This window comes from Copadichromis virginalis, linkage group LG7, assembly GCF_057382275.1.
Source record: "Copadichromis virginalis isolate Kocher_CV1m ecotype Utaka linkage group LG7, C_Virginalis_male_GT1.1, whole genome shotgun sequence".
NCBI lineage: Eukaryota > Metazoa > Chordata > Actinopteri > Cichliformes > Cichlidae > Copadichromis > Copadichromis virginalis.
The window spans coordinates 5560668-5580455 of record NC_140624.1 but is presented as its reverse complement, the minus strand read 5'-3'; the positions used below and the strand labels follow the sequence as shown (position 1 = coordinate 5580455).

The window sequence follows — 19788 nt, the reverse complement described above, 5'->3', positions numbered from 1 at the left end:
GACTGAATGAAGTGGGACACGTTAAAAATCAGTTAAAGGTAAATTGTTCAGCCTGTTGATTAAAAATCACATCACTGGGATATAAGAATTAAAAAAAAAAAGTTTTGTGTTGAAGACTTTAAAAAACGTTCCACTATTAGATTTTAAGAAACTGTTTTACCCACTACAAGAGGAGAAATTGAAGAAAAGTGCAGTATGAAAATATAAAGACTTCAATGAAGAAACCTAAAGTAAAAATGGTTCCATGATCATTTGGAAGAGACAAAACTCACAATCTCGATCTTACTTGTGTATTGAGAAAGTGTTGCTACGTCACTTTGTGTATTGTTATCTCCAGCCACTGCTATGACAGTGAAAGTGTAGTTCACTCCAGGAGTCAGCTCAGCGACATTTACTTTAGTTTCAGTCACAGTCTTATTCATGTTTATTGTTCCATCTGTCCACTCTACTCTATAGAAAGACCTTTGACCCTGTGGCTCAGTCCAGTTCAGAAATATAGAGGATGTCCTGATTTCACTGACATTAAGATCATTCACTTTCTCGGGTTCTGTGAGTTACAGAGAGGTAGATGCAAAAATAACAAGATTGAGAGAAAAACACTAACTGACAGCATTTGGAAAACATTGATTAGAAATTGATTCAGAAGTTGAATTCCTGCACATCCTGTTTGTATACAGTGAAATTAACTCTGCAGCTCCGATAGTTTGCTCATCACCAGCCACTGCAGAAACTCTAAATCTGTACTGCATACAGGCAGTTAGTGCACTGATGGTTATTTATGTGTTATTCACACTGTGATTCTCATTTAAATGTCTATCTGTCCACTCTACAAGATAGAAGCAGCTGTTTCCCTCTGCTTCAGTCCACTTCAGTGATACAGAGGATGTTGTGAAAGCAGTAACACTGAGTAATCTGACTACTTCAGGCTCTGTAAGGGAGAAGTCACTACATGGGTAAGAATTTAAAAATCGGCTAAAGTCTTCTCTGTCTCAAAGTTACAGTAAAAACACACGAGCAGCAACATGCTGACCCTGTAACATTTCATGCAGCTGGAAGTTCAGAGGAAGCTCTAAACTAGACGTACAAAAGAAATGCAAACCATTATTGGAGCTGTTACTCAAACACAGAGTGAGCACAACTACAGCTGTTATATGAGGACACATCGGTGAGAGATCCAACCTTCTCACTTCAAAGGGCTTCTTCTTCTACATCTGGATTTCTTCTTCTACTTTCCTTTCAATTTAACTTATCTTATGATGATAGAAGACTCCTTATTTTACCAGATATCCTCAGCAGACAGTCACTAATTCACAGTATGAAAACATTTAAATGCTCACTTACTTGTGTAGATGGTGACCGTAGCATTCTGTCCTTCAGTATAATTATCATCTGCCACTGCAGTGACAGTTATTTCATACTGGACACCAGCAGTCAGGTTAGTAATAGTATAACTTGTCACACTGACATTTACAGAGAAGTTCGTTCCTCCACCTGTCCACTGTACTTTATAGAAGGAGCTGCTTCCCACTGGTTTAGTCCAGCTCACAAAAATTGACGATGTTGTGACGTTGACAGCAGAGAGCCTCATGACTACTTCAGACTCTATGAGTGGAGAGTACATGAGGAGGAACAAGAAAACAAAAGAACTGCTGAGCCAAGAACAATAAGCAGTGACTGCAACAGGTAAGAACCAAGAGGACTGAATTAAGAAAGACCTGAGAGGATATGTGAATAAATCATAAAAAGCTTTTTAACAAAAAACCCATGTCACACATGAATAAAAAGTGTTTTTAGATTTGAAGTCTTCAAGTCACAATAATTTCTATAATTTTTGAAGTAACTGCTTCACTAGAAAAAAAAACTATCCTAAAAAGTTGACAAATAATAAACTACAAGATAAAAAATGAAACAGTGACACAGTACAGAGCACGAGACCCCAGATCAGAAATGGTCATACTCTTCATCTTACTTGTGTATTGAGAAAGTGTTGCTACGTCACTTTGTGTATTGTTATCTCCAGCCACTGCTATGACAGTGAAAGTGTAGTTCACTCCAGGAGTCAGCTCAGTGACATTTACTTTAGTTTCAGTCACAGTCTTATTCATGTTTATTGTTCCATCTGTCCACTCTACTCTATAGAAAGACCTTTGACCCTGTGGCTCAGTCCAGTTCAGAAATATAGAGGATGTCCTGATTTCACTGACAGTAAGATCATTTACTTTCTCGGGTTCTGTGAGTTACAGAGAGGTAGATGCAAAAAAACAAAAACTGACATAAATATATTTTAAAATTAGAAAATTACGCCATGATATATGCTGCAAATTTAGTAAAGAACACGTAAGGGACAGCATTTGAAAAACATTGATATCAAATTCATTCAGATGTTGAATTCCTGCATATCTTATGTGTATACAGTAAAATTAACTCTGCAGCTCTCATAGTTTTTCATTTCAGTGACAATGAGATCCCTGACTAATTTAGGCTCTGTGAGTAGAGGGTAATTGCATGAGAAGTCAATTCTATTCAATTTTATTTTCTTTAAATAGAGCCAAATTAGTTAGCTCAAAGCACTTTAGTAAAAACCCTACACTAAAAGAGAGAAAACGGCAACAATCAAACAGCCTCCTTTGTGCACTTGGTGACTGTAGGGAGGTAAAACTCCCTTTTAACAGGAAGAAACCTCCAGCAGAAACAGGCTCAGGTAGTGGCAACCATCTGCCACCTTAAAGGCCTGTGTTACATACAACACTAATAGAGACAGATTGATCATTTTTTAGACTGAATCATTAATTCACTGTAGAATTTGTTAGAGCAGAAAATGCATGGGATCTAAAAAGACACATTAATGCTTTGGAAGAAGTGATTCATGGAGTTCACTCAGAAGGATCAGTCGGACAGCAAGCATCTAAATAAATATCAGAAGCGTTGGAAGTAGCTGTACATAATGATACATCAGTCAGACGGTCATGAGTCATTTTTACTCTAAACGTTACAGTTTTCTTTGTGGAAAAAATACATGCAATCACCACTAGTTAAGGTTAAAGAAAAACTCGCTTCAACAGAGCACTCATATGTTACCAGCCCAGCCACAGTAAAGAAGAGAAACATGGGGCTGTTTGTATTTTTCATCAAATGAGTAGCTAAAGATCTGACACACTGAGGAGGAAGCTGCAGGAGAGACAGCTGAAGATGTCAGGGTGATAGCGACTCGGCTACCAGCTACGCTAAACTAGCAAATACCTACAGTCAAAATGAACAAATACAATTAGTTGGTGTTTTGGTAGAGGGCATCCTTTGGAAAAGGTGTGTCAAGAATCTGTAATGAAATAAGTCTTTACCTAAATCTCTTTGATTAAATAGGCCACTGACATAAGTTACACAAAACATCACTGTGTGTTACAGCAGGAATAGGAAGTGATTCTATATCCCAGAAAGAGCTAACACCAAGTGTGAACACCAAAAATATGACCAGTGGCTGTGGCGAATAAGCAACACGAGGACTGAATGAAGTGGGACACGTTAAAAATCAGTTAAAGGTAAATTGTTCAGCCTGTTGATTAAAAATCACATCACTGGGATATAAGATTTTAAAAAAAAAGTTTTGTGTTGAAGACTTTAAAAAACGTTCCACTATTAGATTTTAAGAAACTGTTTTACCCACTACAAGAGAAGAAATTGAAGAAAAGTGCAGTATGAAAATATAAAGACTTCAATGAAGAAACCTAAAGTAAAAATGGTTCCATGATCATTTGGAAGAGACAAAACTCACAATCTTGATCTTACTTGTGTATTGAGAAAGTGTTGCTACGTCACTTTGTGTATTGTTATCTCCAGCCACTGCTATGACAGTGAAAGTGTAGTTCACTCCAGGAGTCAGCTCAGCGACATTTACTTTAGTTTCAGTCACAGTCTTATTCATGTTTATTGTTCCATCTGTCCACTCTACTCTATAGAAAGACCTTTGACCCTGTGGCTCAGTCCAGTTCAGAAATATAGAAGATGTCCTGATTTCACTGACAGTAAGATCATTCACTTTCTCGGGTTCTGTGAGTTACAGAGAGGTAGATGCAAAAAAACAAAAACTGACATAAATATATTTTAAAATTAGAAAATTATACCATCAAATATGAAGCAAATTTAGTAAAGAACACGTAAGGGACAGCATTTGAAAAACATTGATATCAAATTCATTCAGATGTTGAATTCCTGCATATCTTATGTGTATACAGTAAAATTAACTCTGCAGCTCTCATAGTTTTTCATTTCAGTGACAATGAGATCCCTGACTAATTTAGGCTCTGTGAGTAGAGGGTAATTGCATGAGAAGTCAATTCTATTCAATTTTATTTTCTTTAAATAGAGCCAAATTAGTTAGCTCAAAGCACTTTAGTAAAAACCCTACACTAAAAGAGAGAAAACGGCAACAATCAAACAGCCTCCTTTGTGCACTTGGTGACTGTAGGGAGGTAAAACTCCCTTTTAACAGGAAGAAACCTCCAGCAGAAACAGGCTCAGGTAGTGGCAACCATCTGCCACCTTAAAGGCCTGTGTTACATACAACACTAATAGAGACAGATTGATCATTTTTTAGACTGAATCATTAATTCATTGTAGAATTTATTTGAGCAAAAAATGCATGGGAATTCCTGCACATCCTGTTTGTATACAGTGAAATTAACTCTGCAGCTCCCGTAGTTTGCTCATCACCAGCCACTGCAGAAACTCTAAATCTGTACTGCATACAGGCAGTTAGTGCACTGATGGTTATTTATGTGTTATTCACACTGTGATTCTCATTTAAATGTCTATCTGTCCACTCTACAAGATAGAAGCAGCTGTTTCCCTCTGCTTCAGTCCACTTCAATGATACAGAGGACGTTGTGAAAGCAGTAACACTGAGTAATCTGACTACTTCAGGCTCTGTAAGGGAGAAGTCACTACATGGGTAAGAATTTAAAAATCAGCTCAAGTCTTCTCTGTCTCAAAGTTACAGTAAAAACACACGAGCAGCAACATGCTGACCCTGTAACATTTCATGCAGCTGGAAGTTCAGAGGAAGATCTAAACTAGACGTACAAAAGAAATGCAAACCATTATTGGAGCTGTTACTCAAACACAGAGTGAGCACAACTACAGCTGTTATATGAGGACACATCGGTGAGAGATCCAACCTTCTCACTTCAAAGGGCTTCTTCTTCTACATCTGGATTTCTTCTTCTACTTTCCTTTCAATTGAACTTATCTTATGATGATAGAAGACTCCTTATTTTACCAGATATCCTCAGCAGACAGTCACTAATTCACAGTATGAAAACATGTAAATGCTCACTTACTTGTGTACTTGGTGACAGTAGCACTCTGTCCTTCAGTATGATTATCATCTGCCACTGCAGTGACATTTATTTCATACTGGACACCAGCAGTCAGGTTAGTAATGCTCTTAAACCTGTCACTGACAGTTACAGAGGCACTTGTTCCTCCATCTGTCCACTGTACTTTATAGAAGGAGCTGTTTCCCACTGGTTTAGTCCAGCTCACAAACATAGAGGATGTTGTGATATCAGTGACTGTTAAACTGACCGTTTCTGGCTCTGTGAATTAGAGATACGTCAACAGGAAACAAATCAGTTCATCATATTCTCATTATTGGTTATAAACTAATATTAACATCACTGTCATCCAACTCACAGAATCATTAGTTTATATATTTAAGAAAAATACAATGACTTACTTGTTGCGATGTTTGACACATTGCAGGAGCCTGAACAGTTTAAGACAATGTGATAGACAGCTCCAGGAGTCAGACCAGTTATTAAACCTTTTTCAGACATATTACCGCCAACTGTTAAGCTGCAGTTTGAGTCAAGTTGAAATTTGACATCTGCTGTTGTTGTGGTGGTTGTTATATTTAAGGTTCCTGTTGCACAATTTGCTAAAAAGAAGAACAAGAAAACCAAGACATTCAAGACAACAGTGAGAAATTCACAAAACTTCAGTTTTGAGCTATAAAAAGTCAAAATATTAAACAGAGAGCACATGAATAAATGAGGAACCAGTACTTACAGATATTTTGTGCTTGGGAGCTCTGCAGAGATTAACACAGAAAAAAACAAGGTAAATCATTTTTACACCAGCAGAGGTCAGCATTTAGTTTTGAACAGATTCAAAGCATCAAAACCAACCAGCTGTTCGATGTCACAGGTCACTGCTGAAATTCAAAGCTGGATGTGTATGCAGGATTTTTTTGTTCCTTCTGCGTGAAAGGAGAGTGAACCTGCTATCAGGTCAAACCAGCCAAAACATGATTTGACCTGATGGCAGCGTCAAGCTGTTTCTCGACCAGAATTCCTTGCAAATCACACTCATGTGGGGAATTATTTCATCTGTACATTTTCCTACACATATTGTGTAAGTGTTCAGGAACCAGAAATTAAATTAGAAACCTCAAAATGTTTACACACAGATCTGTTTAGGTATCACATTTTCTATTTTGATGGTTAAAAAAAAACACACAAAAGCTCAGTAGCGTGTGATAAAGTTTCACTGTAACAGCTGAAAAGAACACGATTTTGTGCTAGTTAGTACAAACAAGGAAGTAGACTCCGCTAATAACTAACCATCTCTAATCCTTCAACAGCCTTGAAGGTACGAAGAAATGTGGGGAACTGCTGTTCTGAATATTGTTCTTCCCCCTCCTTGGATTTCATGATGATATCTGATTCCTCGGGGATAAAGTAAAGCTGCTCACAGCATATATAAATACAACATGCACGTCAGCTTTGTATTTCATCTGTATCCTGGTATCGAGCCAAATACCAAGCTTTGATTCCACATTACTTATTAGCCAAAATTTAAATAGCTCACAGTTACTTGCTGATATGTTACCTTTCAAACTGTTTCCCACTCAGCTAAATATTAAACTCATGGCATCATAGCTCAAACCTGCATCATTGTCTCCCTCACAAGGCTCACAGATATGGCCAATTATTAACTTCTAATAATGGCGGAACAGACCTTAAAGCACAATGTTTTAGTGTTCAGTTTAGCAAGTTTTTCAGTCAACTAGTGACAATTTTGGAAGCCATAATGCAATGAAATGATATTGTTCTAACCTAGTTATGAACTACACTAGTAAACTTACTAATTTAAACATTCAGATGCTGAAAGCAGAGGAAATATGTTTTTTTTTTCAGTTAAAGAGGCTTTAGATTTGTTTTTTGTTTGACGTCTGTTTATATGGTTTGATTTGTGAATATATTGTTCTTGACTGCACAATGAACCTATTTGCTTTTAGGTTTTTCTTCACTATGTGAATATTTACCCTGCAAAAAAATCATAACAGTTTCTTTCTGTTTTCACCGATCGTGACCCTTTTTTACATTCAGTCCAATAATGAGCACAGCTGTCTCATGATCTTTGGTTCTTGGTCACTTGAACAACTTAAAATGCTGACTGACTCCAAACTTGATTATTTGAGAATGAAGTGGCCTGATAAAACACACAGGAGAAAATTGAAACTACTCATTTCCAAGTTCCAGATACTCAGTAAAATGCTGGCAAAATGCTACATGTTTTACAGAACAATTTAAAACCAGACAGACTTAACCAGAGAGACTTTATTAATCCCAGAGGGAATCTTCACAAAGATAAACACGTTCTAAAGACATATAACCTGATCACAGGTCTTTCTTTAAACTACAAGCTTTGTTCAGCCGATCATACACACATTTATACAAGCACTTTTCTAAACCATTCACGCACAAACTCACACCCCGATAGATGCATTAGAGGCAACTCAGGCTCAGAATAAGGTTCTTTCATAATTGTAAACGACAGTCATGGTCGCTGCAAATCATTTCAGCAAGTATTTTATTGCATCTGCCACAGAATTATGAGGTGAATCTTTGTGGTTTTATGCTATGATAGTAAAGGTTTGTTGAAATATTTACTAACTGTAGCCACAAGTCACATGTAAAAGTACATTTATAGTAGCAAAGTGGGTAACTAAAAAAATGATTAGATCACAAACAAAGTGAGAGGCAAATGACAGTTTAGCGTTTGACTGTCTGTCTCTTCAACATACAACGATATTTCTTTACTACCTATCATCTAAATTAGAAATGCATCTGTGTGAGTATTTCCTTATTTATTCAAAAAAGCAGTTGTGCCATAAAACTGATAAACATCCTTGTAAATGTTTATCATATAACACAAGATAAATATTTAGGTTTTATTTTAGAAAAGACATCACATTAAAAAGATGGGTTAACGTACACAAATTCAGTGACTGTTACAACATTAAAACCAATCAAATCCCTTTATTTTTAAAATTCCAAATCCCTTTGTGATACCATGACATTTTCATCCTTGTGGTATTCTTGGTAAATAAAATATTTTAAGTTTGGAGAACTCACTTCTCTAATATTGTACAGTGGGTTGCAAAACTATTTGCCCCCCTTGAACTTTTCCACATTTTGTCACATTACAGCCACAAACATGAATCAATTTTATTGGAATTCCACGTGAAAGACCAACACAAAGTGGTGCACACGTGAGAAGTGGAACAAAAATCATACATGATTCCAAACATTTTTTTTTACAAATAAATAACTGCAAAGTGGGGTGTGCGTAATTATTCAGCCCCCTTTGGTCTGAGTGCAGTCAGTTGCACATAGACATTGCCTGATGAGTGCTAATGACTAAATAGAGTGCACCTGTGTGTAATCTAATGTCAGTACAAATACAGCTGCTCTGTGACGGCCTCGGAGGTTGTCTAAGAGAATATTGGGAGCAACAACAACATGAAGTCCAAAGAACACACCACACAGGTCAGGGATAAAGTTACTGAGAAATTTAAAGCAGGCTTAGGCCTCAAAAAGATTTCCCAAGCCTTGAACATCCCACGGAGCACTGTTCAAGCGATCATTCAGAAATGGAAGGAGTATGGCACAACTGTAAACCTACCAAGACAAGGCCGTCCTCCTAAAGTCACAGGCCGAACAAGGAGAGCGCTGATCAGAAATGCAGCCAAGAGGCCCATGGTGACTCTGGACGAGCTGCAGAGATCTACAGCTCAGGTGGGGGAATCTGTCCATAGGACAACTATTAGTCGTGCACTGCACAACGTTGGTCTTTATGGAAGAGTGGCAAGACGAAAGCCATTGTTAACAGAAAACCATATGAAGTCCCGTTTGCAGTTTGCCACAAGCCATGTGGGGGACACAGCAAACATGTGAAGAAGGTGCTCTGGTCAGATGAGACCAAAATGGAACTTTTTAGCCAAAATACAAAACGTTATGTGTGGCCGCTGTTTTGCAAAGAAGAAAGGGCAAGGATTTCAGTCTGTAGATGTGCAAAGCTGGTAGAGACAGACCCTAAAAGACTGGCAGCTGGAATTGCAGCAAAAGGTGGTTCTACAAAGTATTGACTCAGGGGGCTGAATAATTACACACACCCCACTTTGCAGTGAATTATTTATAAAAAGTTTTTGGAATCATGTATGATTTTCGTTCCACTTCTCACGTGTGCACCACTTTGTGTTGGTCTTTCACGTGGAATTCCAATAAAATTGATTCATGTTTGTGGCTGTAATGTGACAAAATATGGAAAAGTTCAGGGGGGCCGAATACTTTTGCAAGCCACTGTAAACAATGTGTTAGTTGCAAATTTTTCTGAATATTGCACCTTCTGAAAAACTTTATTCAGCTTTGGTGACAACAAACCACCAGATCTGTTGAGACTAATTTGCAGCGTTTGCAAAATTATTAATATTTTAAACATTTTCTGTCTTGACTATGTCCATCAGACTCAGTCAGTCCTTAGTGTCAAAAGTTGTATTTTACATTCTCATAAATTGCTAGTTAAGTGCACATTTTTATTTTATTAGCCACGACTTAATATATATATATATACTTCTCTCTTTCTTAAATTTGTAAATATTGAATCATAGTATGCTAATAATGGGTCTAACAATTGAAAATCATCAGACTAGGAATCTTAAAAAAATCCATCCCAGTTTTCAAAGTCGCCCCATTCACCTGCCGATACACATGAGCAACCCACCCATTACTGTTTCCTTTTCTATTCACAGTGACCCTGCCCTTTTTCAGTCCTCTTTGCTAGTGTTCTTGTTTCTGAAGAACAAAGGTTTCGCACACTGACGTCAAAGTTAAAGGTTTCAAAAGCCTCACGATCAGATGGAGGGTGTTAACGTATTATTAAAGCTACTTTTGGCTGCTCCCTTATTCACAAAGGGTCGCCACATGTGGATGTTTGATTTTTACGCCAGATGGCCTTCTGGCGCACCCTAAAAAGGATTTGTCTCCCCCCCCAGGATCTAATATATAAACATTCAGTAAAGCCTGACTTGTCTGATGTTCTTTTATTTAGTTTTTTTTTTTTTTTTACAATGCTCAGTAAACAATATTTTAAAGCTGCAACTATTTTCTTTTTGACCTAAACCCAAAGACTAACTACCCAACCAACCACTACACTAGGTCATGTAGTGTGAAATGAAAACTCAAGTAAGCTGGGTGGATTTTGCACTTTAACAGGAAGAACAGAGTGTATGAGGAAGTATATATATGTGCATGACTACACTTCTGCTGTTTCTGCCTAACAGGACAAACACTCTGAGAGAGTGTTAATGTTTTAAGCATCTCTAATTTAGTGACATTTTTCCACCACAGGTAGTTTGTTAGTAATAGAAAAGCATTCCACACCATGCTAATGTTGGGGTTGGGTTTGGACAACCTGTTTAGATAAACTCTTTAGATAAACAGTGATCTTGTGCCAACACTGAGAGTCTTTTAACTTTGTATCTTTCTGTACAATTGCCATGACTTTAAGTTTATACTGAAATGTTTCTTTTTCAGCCATACTACATGTTAGGACGCCATGAAGAATCTCTAAAGTCTGCATTCTCTGGATGTACTTCATAATGCCACTGGGGGTCACCAAAGTTACACATTAACAGATCACCTTAAAATGATCTTAGAACAAATTTGAGTTTAAATGGCTTTATGAATTAGATTTAGATAAGATTATTTGAATTTGGCATGTTACCATGGTGCTGTTGAGGGGTGGGGATTACTGACTAAATGTCCCACTTGGAGCTCATGTTAAAAACCAAGTTTTTAATGTTAGTAACCCAAAAAAGTTCACTTTTAAAAAAAGACATGGAAGAGAAGGAAGAGGCCCTTAAGAAAATGGAACACGTAGAGTTTTATAATAGTGGGTGAAAGCCCTTCAGCTGTTTTAGATGGACACCAGAGATGCTACAAATAGGACTTTGTGGTAATACAAAAATTAAGAAGTACTTTTGAATAGGCGGTTTGTACTTTAAAATATGTTTTCAATGCCCTGGTACAGTAAGTAAATGTAGTAAACACATGTTAAACTGTGTTAAGTAAAACGAAAACGAAAAACTGAACTTCTTCCAGCATCAGAAGAATATGGTAAAGGTCACATACCATTGTGTAAGAGCTGCATCTTAATACTATGACAATCTCACGTTTTCATGCAAAGCTGACCTCGGGGGATGTGACTTTTCTAAGCTATGACTCCCTGGAGTTGTATTTCCCTTGGCCCTCTTCCTAAGAATCACTTATTTTCTCTTGAGTAAATAAACAAAGCATCATCTTAAGCAATTATGCCTTGACACTGACTCAGAGAGAAAAAATAACCAAAGCTCCAAGTCCCGTTTGGGAAATAGTGCCCAAGAAATGGTTCATTTTCCTTTTGAATCCACAGCGACTCCACCCATCTCAGGTTTGTTTTTCATTGTTGGTATTATTTGTGGCTCTTCTATGTGAAAAGTGTTAGAGAACTGTTGTGCAGAAACAGTAAATTTGCTGTTTAAGTCTTTTATCCTACTCATATTACATTTGATGGGCGTTTTTAAACAACTCCAGTGCGACGACAGACTGCTGTTTGAAACAATCTTCAGTTTCTTCTTGTAGTTCTCCATGTGGCAATGACCCTTTCACCATGTACACTATCTAGGCCCTTTGACTGGGCCGTTCTGCAGGAGGAGGAGGAAATGGCTGTACTGACCACTGTGTAAACATTACATCACCCCTAAACACGCCCTACCACGTTCTGATTCCTTATGATTCCTTGTACCTCCTGATAATGTCCGAGTTCCTTCCTGCATAATAAGAAATGACCTCTAAAGCTGTTTGTTCAAGAATCAGCCTTTAACACTATACGCTCATAATACTTCACTACTTTACATAATACTGCACAATACTTTGTTTCTACTTCTCAAATTACACAAACTATTAAAAATGGGTCTTGTGCCCTTGCTGACCTGCTGAGTGGAGAAAGTAGATTCCTCTCCAGCTGTAAATTCTGCAAAATCACGTTATCTGACTCTAACGATTATGTGTGCAGGTCTGTGTGTGTTGAAGATTAGTATTAGGTGTTTCGATTGACAAGGAACAAATTAAATATTGATAGTTTCCTCTGATTTTGCTCCTTCTCTGTTTGACCTTTTCCACTCTTGTGTTTTATCAGTTTTTTAGAAAGTGATCCTTCACTTTATTCTTTCTTTTAAAATTCTTTTTTCTTTATTTGATATCTCCTGTCCTTAACTGTATTATTATTTATCACAGGCAGGGGTACGCTAACTTCTTGGTACTTAACACGTGCTCTGATTATGTAGTCCTAACAGTATGTGTGAGTTAAGACTTACTATAGAGCAAGTAAGCCAAGCAATGCTTGCCCTATTATATTAAAAATTGGACACAAATTAAAACCTACCTTAAACTGATCTCTTTCTGAATTCTGTCCTATAAAAGACGTCCAATCGCATGATTACAGCCAGTCAATAAATTACTTTGACCTGTTGACCACAATTGGCAATAATAAATATATTGTGGTCATTTCATATAATTCTGTGAGATCAGATTTTTTCTTTATCCCAGAGTGTAAAATAATATGTGGGTAATACTTGAATCTTCTTCTTATGTGACTGAACTTGACCTGTAGCTCCCAATACCTTGGTTTGTTGTGTCTGGTAAGGTGAGACAAAGTTCATCCATTTACCATTGTTATTGATTAATAGGTTTGAGTGTGATCTGGTATTTCCTTTTATAGCACCTCTTAACCTGAACCTGAGTAGAGGTCTGATTATCCAGAGTAATTTAAAACCTCTGTGTGTATATAGTGTGTTAGTGGATTGTGATATTAGCAGTTTTTTTGTGATACAAACATTAAAGTACAGCATGACGTGGACAAGTTTTGTTCAAGCTGCTATTTTTCTCTAGCAATAAGTTGGCAGACTGTTCTCTATTTAAAAGGTCATTGCCTGCATATGAGTGACCTGCTCATTGTTTCTGTTCTAATGTAACTTCCTGAGCCCACCCAGAGATGCCTGATAAGACATTTAGACCATATTAAGGGAGGTCAGGCATTTGGCTTTACTTCATACCTACAGCCTGTTTAGTCATGCAAAGGTCTAGAGCCAATAAATCAAAACTTCACCGTGTCTACTTAAAGCGCTGCTGTTGCCAAAACATCACTTACTTGTGTCGACTAATAGCTTTGTCAAAAGTCAAAGTCAGCTTTATTGTCAGTGCCCATATGTACAGTCATACACAGGAATTTGACATTGCAATGCTGCCATGGCCCTCAGTGTACACTAAAACAATATAAAGATTAAAAAGTTAAAAAATTAAGTCATATATTAAACTTTTATTTTTTCATCCTTGGGATACATATTTTGCAATCACCATAAAAATAATTCAGATTATCACCATACATACGAGTGACTAATTTTGCCTGCTAACCCTGAACGTTTGCTGTTAATTCAGCAAAGCTGTAAGTTCACCAACATCCAAAGCACAACATACCTTTAGTGATCAACACTGCTCTTCTTTAAGACTGCGAGATACTTCATTTAACCCTATATAAAACCACAAGTTAAACGTTTATAATAAAGATCATGATCCATCAAATTTCGTTGATATAAATGACGAACAAATGTAACACTCTATAGCTCATGTCAGGGGAACTGATAACCACACTACTTGCCTAATAATATAAAGTGAGATATCATATCATGTGTGAACTGGGCCCACAACATAGCTCAACAAGTAACAACATCTGATGCGCTGCTTATTCTATTCTTTTCCTACATAACTATGATCCTTTCAGACAATATAGGACGATGAATCATAAAATAATGCTGAATGCTGCGTCTAAAATTAGCTGCTGTCTTTTGCTATCAGTGGTGTTTGTCTCCAGGTACCAGCCTCCCACACCGCTGTTTAGCAGCTCCTATCAGAAGCCACATCAGAATATACGGAAATGAGTTACGTAGCATTTACGGTCCCCAGCACTGTGCTGCCCTCTGCCAAGTGTGGAGCTGCCAGCTGCAGATACCCATCTGAGCACAATGCTCTTACCGTTAAGAGCTTCCTCGTAATGCAACAGTGCATGAATGCATACATACCCACACCCACAAAATGCTGGGCACAGAGGGCCAGTGCGTTACACTCATCACACCAGTGTGTGTGAGCAGTTTGATATTTGAAATGTGTGAAAGTGAAACATTGGGTGTAAAGCAACACTTTCTGCGGTTTATTTTATTAGCAAAAGTCTCCTTTTGTGGTCAGCAGTTATCACTTAACAAGCCTTTTTAACCTGTTTAATGGGCAATCCAGTCTATGCACGTTTTTATACCAATCTTACCAACAGTAGTTGAGTAACTGACTGACTTATTGAACTCTTTAGAGAATTGTTACCGAAATAGAATATTTAGTTATGTGAGATTATAAATGCTATACATTTTACCACCCATGATGCTGATGAACAGCCTTAACTGACTGACGTAGGCAGCTGTATAGTATTTTGATTTTAATCACTTTTCTGGAAAGACATTATGATGCAAAAATTAAACAACAGCAAAATAATCATATTTTTGTCCTCCGACAGCCTTGTTTAGTTATAACTTGCTCAAATGCCAATGATAAAAAGATAGTTATCTGCTGACAATAAGGCCTTTCAGGCTCGGAGAGGAGCCTGTGTCTCATTTACATGGACGGGGAACTGTGACTCTTTGTAATTCAAATTGTACAAGCTGCACTTCGACTCGCAGTGCTGGCTGAATGCAGAAGGTCTGGGGATGTCAATTTGAAACTGGACAGTCTTGATGCAGATGAAGGGGCCTGGGAGTGGGTGGAGGGTGCACCATTCTACAAAGGAGGGTTTGATTTGTGACTTTTGCACTTTAGACCAGTAATGGGACTCAAAACACTGGAAGGCTTTCTAATTTGTATAAAGCCAGCAGGATGCATCAGGAGAAAGAAACTTATCAGACGTCATTGAGATACCGCGCGTCATCAAACGTCACCCACATTTCAGGCATAAGGCTTGCAGCTTGCCGGAAAGACAGCGCTCCTCACGCAATGTCCACAACCACAGACGAGCCAGTTCTTTTAGAGTGTTAAAAAACATCACATTTCCTTGTTCCAAGACATTTCTAACTAATAGTAATGCCACAATTCTCTGGTAAGCAAGCCAAGAAAGAGAGTGAGAGACGCAGATGCAGGACATGGGGAGGACAAAGAAATGATGCACACAACCATATACACATGCAAAGTATTATACTTTTCCTGGTTCATTAATGGATGTGTGCCAGACTATGACCTCAGATGCAGTCTATATGGAGCACACCACCTAAACCTATTTTGAATCTCTTTTACTTCCATTATTTCTGTTATAGTTATAAATTAAATTAATAACAAATGATTGCATATTATATATTTTAAGCCCCTCCCCCCAAAAAATGTAGGCCCATACAATGACATTACAATAAAGTTTGTTAACAAACATACAGCCTGCTTTTACCGAGGCTACCCATAGATATTTCAGCATTAGTGGGTTCAGATACCTCATATGGTTCAATCAGTAGTTAAACCAAAACTGACACTAGACATAGCTACGGTGGACATATTAAGTTCCACTAATGGAAAATATCTGTATGCAAAAAAAGTTACAGGGAAGCACAATATTTCCCCTTTTCTACTTTGCCTTTCCATTCTCTCTTTAGAGGGATTATGTGTCTGAATTTACATTTTTTTACTGTGACTTTTTAAAATAAAATTTTTTTAAACTTTTTAAATTAATGTTTGTGTAATCTAAGTAACTAATATTAATTTTTGCCCAGCGCTGCCAGACATGGTCATAATTACCACACATTTAATGGAAATGTCATGTAGTTCATGTAACTGCTGATGGAGACGAGGATGGAGAGAGATGGAGTCTAATATTTGATTGTGTGGTTATAGTTGTCTAATGTATGTAAACATACTAGCCTCAGTTACATAATCTTAAGTGCCACTACTCAAGTATGTGCATACATACTTTACATTCCCGATACACGGTACAAATGTAAGTGATGAAAGCTTGTTTTCCCTTTTAACAATAAATAGATAATAATAAGGTTAGCAAATAATTAAAATAACTGTCAGCATGTGAGTGGGTGTTGCAATTGTGCAAACAGGTATGTCTGTAGGCTGTAAGCTTTTTGTATGTTTGTTTCTTTTATTGTTCATGTAATCACACCTTTTTAAAGGTGTCATACGCAGCATAGGGTTTGACCACACCTTGTGACTTTCAGACCTTTCTTTGCCCATAAACAAGGCCCAACAGTCATAGCTTAGAAAAGTCACATCCCCCGAGGCCTCTGACAGATGAAGGCCCACTTCATCTGTCAGAGGATTCTTAAAATGTTTGTGAACACGGCCCCAAGTTTATACCGCTGTTTCATCAAAAGACCAGGGGCTATATTTGCAATCCTCCAAGCAAAAAAGTTTCTATGAAAGTTAAAGTTAGGACTAAATGTTGGTACAGATAAAAGATATTATAAAAGCATTTATAAGAGTAGATCCTTAAATAGTAGATACTGTCAAAGTCATTTTATATCGAGGGCCTCATGCAGCTTACTTTGATGTCTAGCGCGCCGGACACGTGAAACTCCCCTTTCTATCTGATGGTTAATTACACATTAAATCCTTGAGATATCTTAGGATATTAAATACCTACAATTTCAAAATTTCATCTCATGTGTTATATTGCTGGGGTGAATGAAAGACATCTGTGTTTGGGTTTAAAATGTAAGAAATTAAAGAAAAAAATTTTGTTGTTAAAATACAGCTAAAAATCCACATTTTTAACCCTCCTTCACATTTTTCAAAGTCATCCACTGGGCCTGATTGGAGTCCTTGCTAGGCCGATTTTGTCCTCTGACCCTTATGCTTCATATGTTCCAGTCAAGTTTAAAAAAAAAAAAAAATACACAGAATGGTTTGGAATTCTTTGGAAAGAATTCCAAATTGAGGCGTAGTATTCACAAATATTAAGTTAAACAAGTTTCTGGCCTCAAGAAACTGACAACAAATTTCTAAACTGATGCCCATAGTTAAAGCCTTATGTAAAGTCTGCCGTTCTCTTTAGTCTACGGAAAACAACTGTACTCGTGTCAGGGTTTTATTTGCATGTGTAGCGTGCAGCCAGTGTTCATCGCTGCTCAACCTGCACAGAAGCTGACTTAGTTAACAGGTCTCTGTACCTTTACTTCCCCAATGGAAATAAGAGATATCATGTGATGTGCTAACAGAACATTTGTGTATTTCAACAGGACACTTCAACAAGCTGCATTTAATTATTAACAGGGGGAAATATTAAGCAGTGGTCATTTCTCATAACTGAATACAAAAACAGGATGATGATGAGGTTTTAATCAGAACATCTATGTTAAAGTTAAGCGATCGTGGCTCAAGAGTTGGCCGTTCGCCTTGTAATCAGAAGGTTGCCGGTTCGAGCTCCGGCTCGGACAGTCTCGGTCGTGGTGTCCTTGGGCAAGACACTTCACCTACCGCCTACTGCTGATGGGAAAAGTGAAAACAGTTGCTATCTCTGGTGTGAAACTCATAATCTATCCACCCATGCTTTTCTATCCACCTCCTCTTTCAGAAGCACAAAACCATCATGTCACTTCTGCTGATCTGTCCAGTAAATGAAAGGGTGTGTGTGTGTGTGTGTGTTATTTTATTTTCTATTACTTGCTTAGTTACTTACAGAATGGGCTTACAGCTCCACCCTTCAAAAAAAAAAAAAACAATGTGCAAAGGAACAATTTCCGCAGTTTATCAATCTAAATGTGCATCGGCAACAATGTCACAGATAAGCATTTAAAATCATCCTCCTTCTCAGTATAAAACTTTGCTCTGTTGTCGTTTGATCGGTGCTGACACAGCTCCACATTAATAATTGGTTCCATGTTACTTTACACTGAAGAACGGTGAGGATCACATACGGAAAGAAGCGAGCCGGGGTGGCAGAGGTATCAGATCAGGTCCTTTGAAGTGTATTAATAGAGTCAGCATCACGGCACCATGGAATAAATATTTGCATAAAGAACGTGCCTTTTCATCAAGCACTGATATTAAACTTGGAATATGCAGCACAGCTGTTCAATTGTCTTCTGATTCTAAACAAAAAAGTAGTTAAGCCACTTATCACTTATTAGAGATGAACAAGTAACTGGGCAAGTCCCTGGGTCTGTGAAGTGAAGGGGACACTGAGCTGCACCACATTCCTTTCCTGACCCCTTTGTGTTGGCCACACACATCCTCGCATGCCATTCTCAAACTCTCTCATCTTTTCTCCCCCTCTCTCTGGGCAGACTGATCAGTGGGACACAGGACAGGTGGATCTGTGGAAGCTGGATGCCACAGTCTATCCGTTAGTTGAGCCTCTTTTCAGAGGAATGTATTTCAGGGGATTTCAGACTACAGGTCAGGTCACTTGAACAAACAGTTTACCAACAAAGAGAGTGAGTCATTTAGTCTACTTTGGCAATGCATTTTAATATTGCTTCACTGTTAAAACTCTCTAGCTCAAGTCCGACATATTAATTACCCATCGTTATAATTTTTTATGCAGTTGAAACTTTCAAAGGACCAAGTTTTATTGTACTATTACATCTTTGTTGGTATCAGCACAAAATTAATGTGTTATAACAGCAGAAATGTTTTCCATAAACCTTCCCTTTAAGCGTGAGGTACACTCTACCGATTGCTGACTTAGGGGACGTACCTGCGCAACAGGTGCAGGAACCACGAACTCATGAAAACCGTGCGCATCACCGAAACAGAGCGCAGTGCAATAGTTGGAAAAGTGCAGTAGTGTCGTGTTTAATTTTGCTCATATTGTAAAAATTAAGTTTTTCTTACCTTGAGGAAGGCGCTGAAGACCAGAAGAGTCCACAGAGGGACGCTGAAGCGCATTGAGAGCTTCATGATGCCGCACACTGGGAGAACGGATTCTAGTGCTTTTTCTACCCGCTGCACACTTTCATGTCCAAACTTCCCTTTCGCTTGCAAAAAAACAACAGAAAACAAACAACGACTGGACTTTCTTCTAACACCTGAGTCAAACCGTTGCTACATCAGGAGAGTTTAAAGTGAGAGAATGAAACTTTTTCCTCTGAATTCACGGGGAGGAGCAGCGGCCAGAGGCGCGTCATTCAGAGTAGTCCGCCTCTCTTCAGTTTTTCCTCACTTCAGCTCGAACTACTTCCTCATCAACTAAAAGTCTGCCTTCCCTCTTTCCTCGAAGAAATCCAACATTCTTCCCATAACTTTGCCAAGCAGGTCGAAGGAATGCAGTGTCCCGTTTCTAACACGACGGAAATCCCATTTTCCAAAGCCAATGTTACTGGGAAACATCCCTAATATCACTGGCCTGGTTTCTCCTCTCTAAAGCAGTTCAGTCATTTCA

General features: G+C 38.0%; 1 protein-coding gene across 1 annotated transcript in view; it reads right to left on the bottom strand.

Moving 5' to 3' along the window:
* ptprjb.2 (protein tyrosine phosphatase receptor type Jb, tandem duplicate 2) overlaps nucleotides 1-19485 on the bottom strand; it is a 49411-nt gene extending 29926 nt beyond the window's left edge. Inside the window, exons 1-9 of the mRNA XM_085465127.1 lie at nucleotides 19242-19485; nucleotides 6064-6085; nucleotides 5732-5932; nucleotides 5334-5591; nucleotides 3757-4044; nucleotides 3658-3660; nucleotides 2146-2230; nucleotides 1342-1517; nucleotides 287-547 (exon numbers count right to left, since the gene is read on the bottom strand). Coding sequence (XP_085321253.1) covers nucleotides 287-547; nucleotides 1342-1517; nucleotides 2146-2230; nucleotides 3658-3660; nucleotides 3757-4044; nucleotides 5334-5591; nucleotides 5732-5932; nucleotides 6064-6085; nucleotides 19242-19307 — 1360 coding nt within the window. The 5' untranslated portion in view covers nucleotides 19308-19485. The remainder of the gene's footprint in view (nucleotides 1-286; nucleotides 548-1341; nucleotides 1518-2145; nucleotides 2231-3657; nucleotides 3661-3756; nucleotides 4045-5333; nucleotides 5592-5731; nucleotides 5933-6063; nucleotides 6086-19241) is intronic.
* Between the last annotated feature and the right edge of the window lie 303 nt (nucleotides 19486-19788).